Genomic DNA, 15,536 nt, shown 5'->3' on the forward strand with positions numbered 1-15,536 from the left:
CTATATAAACAACATACTATAAAAGCAGCAATGATGGCTTAATTTGTTATAAGCTTAAACATCATGATAAAAAATGAGGATCTGCATGATTTCTGTGGTCGTTGGTGCTTTTCACAGGGGGATACATTAATTAATGTAGTGAAAACAATCCCATTAAATGTGATAATTAGTTACATGATAAAGTGGTGGCACAACAAATTACAACAGGGTGTTGTACTGTAGCAAAATATCCAAGACAGCAGTGCACCTGCACTTTTTTATTCTTATTATCTGAGTCCAAAGCACACATGCAGTGCATAATATGCGCTGGTCTGTTTATACACATTAGTTTGAGAAAGTCAGGCAGTGCTTTGTGAGAATATAAACAATAGGTAAAAAAACAGGAGCAAAAAGAAAGGACATCAAAATTAATGTGTATGTGTGAAAAAGTGCAAATGTGTTGTCTTTACCAATGTAACACTGGAAGCGTTAAATTAAATTAGAACTGGTCCAACCAAGAAATATACACCAAACTTGGAAGTGTGTCCTTGGATCCTTCAGGAATAATAACAGCTGACAGCTTCTCTTTTTTATGAATCCAGTGAAGTTCACGATATCCTCCACAACTAAAACCAATGTCATGTTCTCTACTACCCCTTTGATATTGGCCTGTTGGAATATAGAACCGAAACACTCAAGGTCAAAGAGCAAAAGAACACAAACAGCCAGATTGTAGGCACAGAGTAAAAAAACACAAAACAGTAGACCAGCAGACTGAATAAGCACATATAGAGAAATGCCAGGTGGGATATGATCACATTCATTTAACTTTTATAAGTATTTTTTTTTTCATTTACATTGAATGTCAGAAGTTTCCTTTGAACAAGTCTGCCCCCCCTTTTTTGTCAAAAAGTGATCAACTCCCAAACTACATGTAAACCAAAGCATCTCTGAAATGAGGTCAAATAATGGGCATCAGTCTCCAAGAGAAACTCCTGAAAGTATTTTCTATCAGATTAAATGGGTTCCATCTTGAATTTGACATCATCTTAACTGTGAATCGTGTGGGTATTTGATTTTTCCTTAATCACTCCCTAGTAGGGATGGGTATCGTTTAGGTTTTATCCGATACCGGTGCCAAACCGGTACTTTTGAAACGGTGCTGGTGCTCAAACGGTGCTCAAACCGGTGCTTAAAGAATGGAGAACACAAAATTGGTCCAAAAACCTCTCATGTTCAGCTGGTTTTTGTAAAAAGATAACAATGTTAGCCTTTTCTGCAGCTATGGGGCATATATGGTATCACTCTTGGCTGGAAGCAGTGCTTGAAAACTTTATCCAAAAACCTCTCATGTTTAGCCGTTTCCCTCTTTTTCTTTGGTCATTTTAGCCTTTCTGGCCAGGGTGAAGGGAGTATCTGCCATCAAACAAGAAGACAGCCGCATGTAGCTATGATGATGTTTGCTATTTCACCTTACATGTATTAATGTAATAACGTGGTTAGCCTACTCAACGTAAATTACACACGAACCACATTAAGTTACTCACGCAGAGAAGAACGGCTGCTGCTGCCATCATCATCCTCATCATTTCTGCTACACTGGCAGGGCTAGGGGCCAGGACTCTCCTCTTCGTGTTTTTGGGGATGTTGCTAACTCTGGGTCTGATAACAGGCAACCCACGCGCAGTAGATGTGCTCGGTGTGAGGTCTCGCAGCAAGCTATCAAATACAGCGCATTTCTTGGCTTTTAAAAAAAAACGCTATGCGTCGCCAGGTGTTTCATCGGATTTGAGGTGTTACCTCCTTTGACAGTATCACAGTATCAGCTTAAAGCACTTGTTGCAGGCTGCTGAGTTTGCATATTTTGCTGTGAAGTACAGCCAGACTTTTGACCGCTTCGCCTTGGGCATTTTTAATCTGTAGCTCTGCTCTAACAGAACGTACGTACCTGGACCCGCCTACTATCCTCGGAAACGTAAAATGATTGGCTAGAAGTGTATCACAGCTCCGGAAAAAAAAGCACCGAAATAAAGCACCGAAATGTGCGCTGCTTTTCGGTCTGGTTACTACCGTTTATGTCAGAACCGGTGCCATCATGGCACCGGACACCGGTACCCATCCCTACTCCCTAGAGGAGCTTTTAGAAATTCCAACAGTGTTAGTCCAACCAGTGGAAGCGATTGGATTGTTGAGATACCTTTGAGGAGATGGGTGCTCAAAAATAAAAAGAGGAGGACAAATGAAGCTTTTATAGTGGATTAAATCTTTGTTGAATTCATGGTTATATTCACAGCAGCTTTCTGTCGGTCATTTTTTAAGAAATGTCTGTAATGTCTCTGCGATTTATCAAGAATAAACTTTCTTGATTGCCCAATAAAGAAGCGCTGACAACCTTTCCTCTCCAGCAAATGCTGTCAGATGTGATTTTTCTCCACACTTTAGTCTGACAAAAGATGGACACCAGAAATTCTCCATGTCTAATCATCTGCCTGCCTTTTCTTTTCAGTGTTACAGAACTGGGCTTCACAGTTAGGAATTCCTGTGTTAGAGGTCTGTTTCCCAGTTCTCCGGGCCCATCTGGCCATGTGGAAGGATTATAAGATTTCCCAGATGGAATTCTGCTCTCCTTTAATTAATTTTGTCCAAAAGAAAGATGGTACGCTTCAGTGCTTTAATGCTCTCACAAAGTAGAGAAAATATGATCAACAGTAGCCTCAGCAAAATTCAACTGGCAATTTTATACGCTGCAGCCAGGTCCTTGTCTTTCTCTGGCAATGCATTTGAAGCAATTGAAGTCCCTTGGAAGACTGTTTAGGTGATCTCCAGAAACCAGAAACACTCAGAATGGCTGCTCTTTGTTTTGGGGGTATGTGGGAATATAGTATTTTTTAGACTTGCCAGGTTGCCAGTAATTGCTATCAAACAAGACAAAATATCTCAGTTTCTGTGCTTTTTTTTTTCAACTCAAGGTTAAACTTCAAAAACGGTCTCCAATGATCTTTTATTAAATGCGTTCCACTTCCACTGTGTGAGACTGAGGCACTTGGCTCCTAAATTTTTAGTGAACCACTTCTCCACCAGTTTACCCCTAGTGTTTTCCAGCTGTGGTGGCTCCTGTATTTTTCATCATCATCATCAAAAAAATACAAAACAAAAAACAAATGCGTAAATGAAAAAAAAAAGGTTTTAGTACACTATCACTTCTTCTAAGTGTTCTTCTGCTTGCCACAGAAGTGCCAGTACTACCAGGATCCAGTATTATCACGTTATTAGGATAAATTGCTTTGTGTGAGAGGACAGGGCTGCATCAGTGAAGTGCTGTAGTGAAGAAGGCTCACTCTGGCTTTAGTCTTTGTTTTCTGACCTTTGGTTCCTTACAAACTTTTTCCTCCCAAGCATCAGGCATGCATCAGTGTTATTTTCTAGTCTGAATCTGGTTTTCTGGTAATGGTTGTTTACGTGGATGTCCCTTTTGGTTGAAAAGTGAAATGTTAAAAATGGTCTTTTTCAAGCCATTATAACCTAATTTCCGCAGAATTTTAACTTTAATCGTTGAACTAAATTGCAACACAGTTCAGATCTCTAACAAGGTCATCGTAAAAGCCTTTTTCCCCACAAACTTTTGTTCAGTGGGGTTTTTTGTCTTCTTTTTTGCTTTGCAGCTTTCATTTCTACTCTTTATTTGAAAAGCACTTATAATTTACTACAACATCTTTTTTCTTTTTTGATAAATATAATTATAAAGCCATAGTAAGTAATGATAGAAAAAATCAACTAATGCATAATACAGACTTTTTTCAATGCAACAACTGTTCATGTGTTATTCTTATTTGGTCAGGGACCCAGTGTCACTCTAAAGCTATTTTTACATTTTTTTTAAAGCTTATCATATTTGATACATGTGTTTTTGTGAGTTTTTGAGACTTCTATATCATCAGCATGACCTTTTTTTTACCCTCAAAAAATGATATAAATTGCATGACACATTTTTAATGACTAAATTGCAAAAATATGGCTAATGTAGCAAATTTGATACAAATTAAAACTCATATATGCAGATTAGAATTTGATATATATTTTATATATATATTGTCTAAAGGTTCAACAAACAGTCTACTGTCAAAAATTTTTTGACAATAGACTGTTTCTGGCAATTATTTGATGGTTTAGGTTTTAAAGGATTAACCTCTGCACTCTGAGATACTTTTGCTTTGAGTGACCTGAAAGGAAAGTAAATGAAATATTATTATTAAGAGGAAATAAGTTGCATCTAAACATGCTAAGAGACACAGCACCAGCAGTTTGGTAATCCCTATTAGATACACAGCTCTGGGACTCCACATACCGACACTGAAGCTGACTTTCTAAAATTCAAGAGCACGGGGCAAGTCATCTAGGAACTCATGCTCAAGCTTTCCCACCTCAAACAGCCTTCATGTTAAAGAATTAATCCAAAACAAAACTGACAATCTAAAATTTTAGATACGTCAAAAGGCAAACTCGAATTCAAAAAAAGGAACATTATACCTACAGCACAGATGTGGATTTATTGATTAGTTGCATGATTCTGGTCTCACACAGAAGACCTTGAAGTCATAATCTGAATTATGAATCTGAATTATTCAGGCAGTCAGCAGTTTACAAGCAGACTTTCCAGGCGTTGGTTGCATTAGGTGTGAATGTTAAAAAACACTTAGAAAAAAGTGCTTGGCTGAACGAGCCATGTTGTATAAAGTGCTTTGAGTGCTTGTGTAGAAAAGTGCTAGAAAAGTTGTTGCTGGTTGGCAGATTTCATTGACACACCAACATCTCTGACAGGAAAATCCATGCAAGCCTCTGCCTTTAGGTTTGTCCCTTTAGTGTTAAGTCCAACTCTGAATGGCTCAAAAGGAATAAAATATAAATTTTGCAGTGGAATAGTCATGGCGCTGAGATGCTGTGGTGGGACCTGAAAAGAACAGTTCACGTTTGCAAACCCAGCAGTAAGGTTTTGCTGAAGCCATTATGTAAATAAGAGTGAGCCAAAATTCCTCCACAGTAATGTGAGAGACTGCGCTCCACGTTTTGAAAATGTTTGGTTGCAGCTGTTGTTATTGAACGAAGGTCAGGAGAGGCAGTACTTTGGTGATTCAGTATTGGAAAACCTTTTCATCAGTTCAGCATTTTATTTAGTTTTTAAATCAGGAGATCTTAGCTTTATGTTAGAAATATGGTATCTAACCAGATTCTTACTCTGGATGGCATTACCTTGGCCTCCAGTAACACTGTGAGGAACCTTGGAGTCATTTTTGACCAGAACATGTCCTTCAACGCACATATTAAACAAATATGTAAGACTGCTTTTTTTCCATTTGCGCAACATCTCTAAAAGTAGAAATATCCTGTCTGAGAGTGATGCTGAAAAACTAGTTCATGCATTTATTACTTCCAGGCTGGACGACTGTAATTCATTATTATCAGGATGTCCAAAAAACTCCCTGAAAAGCCTTCAGCTAATCCAAAATGCTGCAGCAAGAGTCCTGACAGGGACTAGAAAGAGAGAGCATGTTTCTCCTGTTTTGGCTTCCCTTCATTGGCTTCCTGTTAAATCCAGAATTGAATTCAAAATCCTGCTCCTCACATACAAGGCCTTAAATAATCAGGCCCCATCTTATCTTAATGACCTTGTAGTACCATATCACCCTATTAGAGCACTTCGCTCTCGCTCTGCAGGCCTACTTGTTGTTCCTAGAGTATTTAAAAGTAGAATGGGAGGCAGAGCCTTCAGTTTTCAGGCCCCTCTTCTGTGGAACCAGCTTCCAGTTTGGATTCAGGAGACAGACACTATCTCTACTTTCAAGATTAGGCTTAAAACTTTCCTTTTTTCTAAAGCATATAGTTAGGGCTGGACCAGGTGACCCTGGATCCTCCCTTAGTTATGCTGCAATAGACGTAGGCTGCCGGGGGATTCCCATGATGCATTGAGTTTTTCCTTTCCAGTCACCTTTCTCACTCACTATGTATTAACAGACCTCTCTGCATTGAATCATATCTGTTATTAATCTCCGTCTCGCTTCCACAGCATGTCTTATCCTTTCTTCCTTCTCTCACCCCAACCGGTCGCAGCAGATGGCCCCGCCCCTCCCTGAGCCTGGTTCTGCCGGAGGTTTCTTCCTGTTAAAAGGGAGTTTTTCCTTCCCAATGTCGCCAAAGTGCTTGTTCATAGGGGGTCATATGATTGTTGGGTTTTTCTCTGTACCTATTATTGTGTGATCAACTGTACAATACAAAGCACCCTGAGGCGACTTTTGTTGTGATTTGGCGCTAGATAAATAAAATTGAATTGAATTGAAATGTTACATTTCATTTCAAAATCTAACTGTTTAGTATAAGATCCAAAGAGAAAATGAAAATGATTTAAATGCATTTACCTTGCACTGTAGCGACAGAAAAACTGGCTTTCAGTTGGAGTAAAAGCTTTGCGTAGAGTTTGATATCCTTCCTTGAAAGATGAGGTTAACATGCTCTGCGCCGTGAATACTGCAGCTTCTGAAATAAACTATGTAGAAGCCCTGACCTGTACTTGCAGTTGCTAATTCTAAAAGCTATCAAATATTATCTCTTTCTCTTTAGAAAATATAAAGTCAGGTGATCCAGTAACAGGCAAGAAGGCTGAGATGACATTGCAAAAAAAAAAAAAAGCTTCTGTACTTTCTTCAACATCCAGTGAAAGTATAGAAACACAGTGCACTCTACCAATGAGAGGATCCTGGTGGGAAATAAACGCATGGATTTTGCTTTTGGCAGGAGTTATCTCTTTTTCTCCTCCACAGACTAATTCACTTTGAAATTCCCTCTTTCAGTTAACTGCACTTACTCATACCCACTGATTTCCTCCCTGCACTTTATATCTTTTTAGTACTATCTTGTTCCCCCCTTTTTTCATTGATAGCAGGTAGGTTTTTAGGCTGACATCTGCTTGACGCACCAGCAGCTGTCAGCGATTGCCTTTTGCTGATGAAAAGCTTTATGTTGTTTTGCAACTCGCATTAAAAAAGTTACATTTGATTAGAATCTATGGCCTTTTGCCAACCAGCATGTACATCTATCCCAAAGTGAAAATAAAAATACCTTTCCCCACTCATACCCCACTTATACCAGTTTTACATTTCGCTTGATTTTTCATGTGCTCAGACTACAATTATATTATTATAGATTTTTTTTTAAAATCTATCATGCAGTAAAATCAGAAAAGTGTTTTATGTCATCCATATTTATTCTGTAACATGACAAAATGCACTCCAGCCAAGAAGAGCAAGCAATTCTGAAATTCTACATCATATGGCTCTAACAGAGCCCTGATCTTAACATCATGGAGTCAGTCTAAGATAACAGAAAAGAGAAGAGACAAGATGCATTGAGACAGCTTTAGCAGGATTTTTGAGGTGATAGAAAATGTAGCTGGCAATCCACTGGAAACCTGTGAGGAGTATATTCAGCACTCCAGGGGACTTTTGTTTAGTTGTGTCTGTTTACTGTCCTTGTTACAAAGTTAATTTGAATATGCATAGCTCAGCACAAGTATAGAATATATACAGTATTCATTTGGCTTTAGTGGTTTTCATGCTAATCAGGGCGAACCAAAACATTGCTTGAAACTGCAACATAGTAACGCAAACTAACACAAACGCTAAATACCTTTGATCAACTGCAACTGCAAATAAGTGAGAAATTCAACTGTGCAGTTCAAGTAACCTTTGAATTTGATTGGTCAGTTTTGTAAATTGGAATTATAGAAAAATGACGGATGTTTTAAAGCATTGGTGAGAGGTGCAACTTTTAAAAGAAAGCAGTTTGCGTGACATTAATTGGATTATTAAACAGTTTATCTCCTAAATGTAATTTAGCAGATTAATAGGCTTTTTCTCCTTTTTATCTCCACACAACTCACTTGGGTTGGACTGATGGATGTGCCCACTTGAACCTGGTTCTCTTGTTTCCGATAACAGGGGATTCTTCCTTTCCACTGTCTCCAAGTTGCTGCTCGCGGAAGACTGATTGTTGATGGTCCTATATTGTCTGGTTTTTACCTAAGACTATATACCACCTTGGGAAGACTGTTAGTGGAACTCTGTACACTCTACAAATAAAATTGAGCTGAATTGTAACTGGGTGATTTGTAGGAGGATAGGGGGTTGTCATGTCAGATGTATTACAAAGGTGGGGAGATAGTTTTGTGCATGAGATTTCTTTTCTCAACAATCAATAAGCATATACTGTTATAGTCCTCTTCCTGACACAACAAGGTGCCGCAAACATTCCTCAGACATTTTGGTCCATGTTAACATGACAGCAACACCCTTGTTGCAGATTTGTTGGCTGTTGGGATGTAGTTGCAAAAATCACATTTTAAATTGTACTCTATGGAACTGAGGACTTAGTAAATGTGGAGCCTATTTGAGTACAGCCAGTTCATTATTATTCTGAAGAAAGGCAAAAGTCATGTTTTTGACTTTATTGTTATCTTGCTAAAAGCAGCTATCAGAGGATCGGTACACTGCGGCCGATGGGAGAGGGATGGTACAGCCTGGTCTTCAGGCAGTTTGTGAAATAGTCACAATAAATGAATCTTCTCGTGTTCATGGACACGAATTGTTAAGTGTTTTTTGTTTGTGTCAGTGAACATGAATTTGTGAGTAATGCTTTTCATTAGGAAATATATTTTGTTTGAGGAACTACACTTGCAGAAAAAGCAGGGAGGTGTCACCATGGCAACCAGGACAACAGTATTTGAAAAGATATGGCAAGCAGTGCATTTTAACCCAAATCATCATACTGTTCTAAGCCCAACTCAGTAATTTTTAATGTTTAAATTTGATGCAACAAGACATTTGTAATCATTTATTTAAAAGTCATGCTAAATATGTGTAGAAAAAAACTGTGATGTGCACGAGTCAGACTTGGGTCACTGAAAGTCCAGATAACTTCTAGCTGTGGACTTGGACATAGCGGGCTGATAAAAGTTTGTGTTCAGGGATACAAAATGCAAATTTGTGTTGAAGAGAATTTAAAGAAATTTGTGTCCGACAACATGAATCAATAGATTAAAGGTCATAGATCGATGTATTGATTCAGCAACATGAATTAATAGGTTAAAGGTCATGACTGCATCATGGACTGGTGTGAGACTGGGTTGGTCAACAACAATAGGTAAGCTGTGATGTTTAGACAGTAATGTATAAATAACACTGTAAACTGTCGAATCATTACCTTATAAAATAGGGCAGCTGTATTGATTTGATGCTATATAAATAAAACTGAATTGAACTGAAATAATGTGCCTAGCAGCATGGATCTGTGCTTTCATGCCGAAATGTTTCCAAACGTTGCCAAATTCTGACACTACCTATTAAATGTTACCGCAGAAATCTGGACTCTTTGTTTTTGAAATATTCTGTATTGTAATTCTAGGGAGGCTGTGCAAATTAAGGTCTTGTTTTCCTTTTCTAAGCTGGCAGGAGTGACTCCTGGCCTGGTCTTTTGCTACTGTAATCCATTTGCTCCAAGGTTCAATGTGTGGTGAATGTGAGTTCAGAGATGCTCTATTGCATACTTGATTGTAATGAGGGTTTTTTGAGTTACTGTTGCAGAAGCAGTAACTCTGCAACAGGTTGTGGAACCAGTTTAGAACTGTTACGCTTTCACATAGGCCCAAGAAGGTTTGATATCATCATTTTAAAACTCCCTTTTGTATTTACTCAGACTATCTTTTGTTTGATGATCCGAAACACATAAATGAGAAATATGCAAAAATAATAAATTCCGGTTTTCCTTCTCTCCTCTTCTCCAGTGAACCAGTGGCTCCTGAAATAGAGGTGAAGCTGCAGTACCACAGCTGGAGAGGCAGGAATCACTGGCACCCTTTTCCCACTGCCGAACCAAACTGAGAAGAACAAATGGGACATGCAGTCAATAAAAAGCACAAAAGCTGCACATCACTAAAGACAGCTTAAGCAAACTGATATTAGCTCAGCTCAAATGACAAAGCTCTAACTGCTACGCTGGCCTCCTACTCATCCACTGTCTAACAATACTCATCAGGGGCCTGCAACGATGGTACAAATCAATACAAAGTGTGAAATAGACCATAAGGACTCTGATGTCTACTGTCTGTTTATTTGTTTTGTGATGTCACGACGATTGAAGTTGCAATGATCCAAACATTTTATGGCTAATTTATAGATGTGTGGATGCAGCTAAAAATGCCAGTTCCTGGGGTTTGGCTGTGATAATCACTTATCAAATCTGGTACAGAAAGCAATTATAAAAAAAACCCTCATTGATTCACCAGAGGAACTGTTGCATTTCTAACATGTCTGTGTAAGTTTTCAGTCATCCAGGTCATGGTAGTCTAAGGAGCTTGGTCTTGAAGACATGTCACCTCTCATCCAACAAGCTTCTTCAGTTCATTTTACATTCCCAATGATGATCGATACCCCTGCCATTAAAGAAACCCTCAGCTTTGTTATGATGAGACAGAATAACATGCCTATCCTGATATCAAATAATGATTAAAGATGATCATTTTGAAAAGAGAATTCAGAACTTGTGAAATGAGGTTACATAGCTAAAGGGAGGTAGAAGCTGGATCTCTGACAGTTTACAGACCTGAACAGATGGAGCCACTGGAGATTGGAAAGAGATAGGTCACTCAATTTGCATGATTTTGTTCACTCGTCTTCATGGTATTTAATTAAAAAGCGGAGTCAGAGTTCATCTCACATCAAGTCCCTGCTTTTCACAGCGATGTATTAAGAGCTGACCTTCTTTCCATTACTCCAAGAGCAAACAGACTGTTTTCACCAAAGTTTATTCTGCAAAGAGTACCCTCTGCAAATTAACCATTTAGTAATCCCTGCATTAAATAGAAGCTCTTCAATCAGCCTAGCAACTGTAATGAGATATGTCAGGCCTGTCTGGCTTTGGATTTGTCCCCCACCCAAAATGATGTAGAAGGAGTGTGGGGGAGAAAACAAAACAAAACAACAAAAGGTTTTTCTTGTACAGTTGTAACTGAAGTAAAAGCACCACTTTGCAGTCATTGTAATTAGGATTTGGGGAAAGAACAAAGTGATTCGAGAAGTATGCAGTTGTGGATCTAAAGAAAACATTTGGAAGGGTACCAAGAGAGGAACTCTGGCACTGCATTATGAAGTCAGGAGTGGCAAAGAAGTATGTAAGTCTGGTACTGGACAGCAGGACAGTGGTAAGGTGTGGGGTAGGAGTCACAGATTGGTGTGGCTGGAATTACATTAGGGATCAGTTCTGAGTCTCTTCCATTTCACAGTGGAGATAGACAGACAGGTTGACAGATGAGGTAAGGCCAGTCAAGTGTACATGAACTGTGACATTTTCAGACTACCTGATCTATAGTGAGAGTAAGGAGCAGGTGGAAGGGAGTCTGGACAGGTGGAGGTATGCTTTGGTGAGGAGAAGAGAAGTAAGATGGAATATGTGTGTGAAGGAGAGGGAGACAGATGGAAAGGTAAACAGCCAAGAAGCAGAGACAAGGAGGTTAGATGTGCTTAAATACCCAGGCTCAGCCATCTAAAGCAATGAGCAGTACACAAGAGAGGTGAAGAAGAGTAGATGGAAACGAGCGTATTGGGTGATTTATGAGCAGGGATGGCTTACATGATGCTAGTGAGATGTGCTATGATGTATGGTTAGGAGACAGTCGCACTAGCTAAAAGACAGGAGGCCGAGCTGGAGGTGGTAGTGCTGAAGATGTTAAGGTTTTCATTTCGAGTGAGAAGAATAAACAGGATTAGAAATGAGGACATCAAAGGGAAAGCTCAGGTTGAGTTGTTTGGAAACAAAATTAAAGAGACAAGGCTGAGAGGTTTGGACATGTGCAGAGGAGGGACGGTGGGTATATTGCACAACAGATGTTGAATATGGAGATTCCAGGCAGGAGGGATAGAGGGAGACCACAGAGTTGATTCATGGATATAGTAAACGAGGACATGCACACAGATGGTGTGACAGAAGAGGATGCTAGAGATAGAGTGAGACGGAGGGAGATGATCTGCTGTGATGACTCCTAAAGGGAGCAGCTAAAAGGAGAACAAAGAACAGCGTGATGATGTTGGAAAAACACTAAATCAGTGTAGTAAAAACACTGAGAAGAGATGAATGGGTCAAAAAATATATTAGTCTTGAACACGGGACAAAGCTGATAGTCGGCGTTAACCGTGACACCAAAGGTTCATTCTTGTTATTCAAGTACCTAGCTTACTAATGCTGCTGTAACAGTACAAAAAATGCTATTTCCTTATTTTCTTCACCAATAATCAGGATAGTGACTATTTGACTTGAATTTGTAAGCATTGTATCACTTTAACAGTATGTGGGGATTTTGATATTTAAGTTAAAAAGTCCCACATTCACATCATTAAACGACTCAATGTGGCAACTGTCAGTATTCTGGTGCCATTTCACTTAAGATTTCCCGCAGTCTTTATCAAAATCTTAACTAAAAACATGAATGATACTGTACAGAACCAGTCTGAAGAGTACTGAGTGAGTGATGATAATTTTTTCTTAAATATACAGTATTTTCTTTTTCCAATCCATGAAAAAAATCTGTCACATTTTATGGCATAATTATATTTAACTGTCGTTACATTTCCTGTCATTCCCTTTTTTGCCAGGTCAGATATATCAGAAAAAGACAAGTTTCCCAGCTATAATTATCACATTTGACATTTATTTTCAGACGATGGCAGTTATTGCAACTCCAATATTATTTAAACACAGTATTAGCTTTGACCTTTTTGCAAATCATTTTACAAAATACCTTAAATACAGAAAGTTGGTAATGCTAAATACTGGATTTCAAAGGTTTTCAACCAGCATGTTTTACGGTAAACATAAGTTGATGCTACCTACCTAATAAAGTTGTTAGGCTGTAACCATTACAGCCAACTAATCTGCATTTCTCAAAATGAAAAGTAGTTATTGTAATTTGTTTATGTGCCACGAGAGAAATGAAAACAAACATAACTGGGCGGTTGGGGTTAGTTGGAGAAGAAAGGGTCAAATTTATCCAGAGTAACACAGAGAGACACAACAAGATTACATTTCTCCACATTCAGCATTTCTGCCAGTGAAATCATGTTGTTGATAATTATTATCAAGTGTAAATGACATTACTGATCTTGTTGTTATTAAAGTGGGAAAGTGCGACCGTCTCCAATAATATATTCAAAATGCAGACACTAATGTCTGAAATATTCAATTTTCTCTGTGGCATTTTCTTATAAACAAATTTGTTTAATTATTATTTTTTATTTGATTTGTGTTTTTACATTTAAGCTTTTCATATGTTTCCATCCTTCTCAAGATGCAGATAGCTGATTCTTCAAGCACCACCTGTAGATCAGTACAATTGTGTGACAACACTGGCAGGACTGAATATCATATTGTAACAACAATATGATAAAACTAGAACAAAGTCACTGAACAGCTGCTCTATAAATAAAACACCACAGAATAATAAGGTACCAACAACTGTTTATATTAAAGATCTTCATGGGTTCAAGGCCTGATCAAAACCATCAAATCAAAAAGACTTTCTTTGTTTCATTCAGGTTTAACATGCATTGATGGTTGTAGATCTTAAAATTGTTGGATAAAGATTCCCATCATAGAGACAATTTATGTAATGGTTTCCCATCATGGATTGTCACTAACCGAACTGGTCAACTTGTGGGATTGTTTTTTTATTTTTACCTTTCAGTCTGCTGTGATGTTGTATCTCATGAAAAAAAACTGACTCTTTATGTTTGTTTAGTTTTAATATGTAACTGTAATGAAAAAAAAAGAACTATGATGAGCTATGGGAGCTATGTGCTACAACCACTGGAAAAGGAATTTACAATTATAAAAGCTATATTTCATTTGAGGTAACTTGAAATTATACTCATGTATGTTGAATGTAAATATGAGTTTTGTTTAAGATGGATTACAGTGGAGATTATTACCTTTTTGGACAAAATAAATGCTATTGTTTTATGTTTAAAGATTGTGGAACTCATATAATTAATTAGTTCATCTATTTTGAAATTAGTAGAAGCTTCATTGAGTGTCTTTGTCATAAACTACTAACAGTGTAACAAAGCGTTTAATGAGAATGAGCAGCGGTGACTGTCTGGATTTAATAGGAAATGAAAACAGGCATAGAGAATAGTAAGATCCAGACTGTTTGAATGATGCTGAAAAATATACACAGTGAGTTTACACAGTCTAGAACCTTTGTGGGAACAACATTTAAAGGTTTCCAGAGTCTGTTCTGCTGGAAATTGCAGGGCAAACTAAAAGCAGGGACTATGGAAAACAACAATAATGTGATAAATAATGTACTTTCCTGTAAACATGCATGCTCCAGGCACTTTATTAGGTACAGTGCACTTTGCTAATACTCTGTTGGAATCTCGTTTGCCTTCAGAACTGACTTAATTCTGTTATACATAGATTTAACAATGCAGTATTATGCAGTAGATGCAGATTTGTATGATGCACATCGATGATGCAAATCACCTGTTACGCTGCATCCCAAAGGTATCTTATTACACCAAGATCTGGTGACTGTGGAGGGCATTGGAAAACAGCAAAGTGCATTTTCATGTTCAAAAAAGCAGTGACATGGTGTTTATATGCTCACTGTTGTCATAAAGGGATGGACATGGTAAGCAATGATATTCAGGTAGGCTTTGGTATTTAAATGATGCTCAGCTGAGTGGCACAAGTGTAACAAGAACCTCCCTCCCCACTGCTCCACCCCGTACCACCACCACTGCCACCACCAAGGAGTGACCCTTTATCTGGTCTTTTGCTACTATAGCACATTTGCTTTAACATGTGGTGAGTTCAGAGATGAGGTTCTCTGCATGCCTTGGTTGTAACAAGCAGTTATTTCAGTTACCATTGCCTTCTTATTACCAACTATTAAATGAACTGGCACTCGCTGGATATTTTCTGTGTTGCTTAATAGTTTCTGTAAACTCTTTAGATAGCTATGTTGGAAACGCCCAGCAGATTTTTTGCAAATACTGAGACAAGCTGAACCAACAACCATGCCAAAGTTCAAAGTTGCTAAAATCCCCTTTGTTCCCCATTTTGATGTTTGGTTCACAGGAGGTCTTCTTGACCAAGTCCATATGCATAAATGAATTGAGTTGCTGCCACGTGATTGGTCATCATTTTTGTTTTGTTTATTTGTCTTAAATAAAGTGTTGTAGTCTCACAGAAGGTTATTAGACTTCTTGGCTGGGAAGCGTTTAGTGTTTAAGGTTTAATTCTTTGATTGCCCTTATACAAGTACAGTACAAAAAAAGTACACTACTACAACTAATAATAATAATAATAAATGAATTCAATTATTCAAAGTTATAAAAGTTGTTGGTTAAATCCAACAAGCTTGCTGCTGTTATTTTTTTTACAGTTATTTTGCTGTCTACCATTTTCTGTTAAGTTATCACCCCAGCACAGCTTGTGTGTAACAGCTAGCACTCCCA

At 38.1% G+C, this 15,536-nt stretch overlaps 1 protein-coding gene across 1 annotated transcript in view; it reads left to right on the top strand.

Annotated features, from left to right (window-relative positions):
* Positions 1–14,042, top strand: part of LOC113021370 (carbonic anhydrase-related protein 10-like) — a 154,077-nt gene extending 140,035 nt beyond the window's left edge. The window contains exon 9 of the mRNA XM_026166008.2: positions 9,809–14,042. Coding sequence (XP_026021793.1) covers positions 9,809–9,831 — 23 coding nt within the window. The 3' untranslated portion in view covers positions 9,832–14,042. The remainder of the gene's footprint in view (positions 1–9,808) is intronic.
* Positions 14,043–15,536: the final 1,494 nt, after the last annotated feature.

Source organism: Astatotilapia calliptera, chromosome 4, assembly GCF_964374335.1.
Source record: "Astatotilapia calliptera chromosome 4, fAstCal68.1, whole genome shotgun sequence".
In the NCBI taxonomy this organism is placed as follows: domain Eukaryota; kingdom Metazoa; phylum Chordata; class Actinopteri; order Cichliformes; family Cichlidae; genus Astatotilapia; species Astatotilapia calliptera.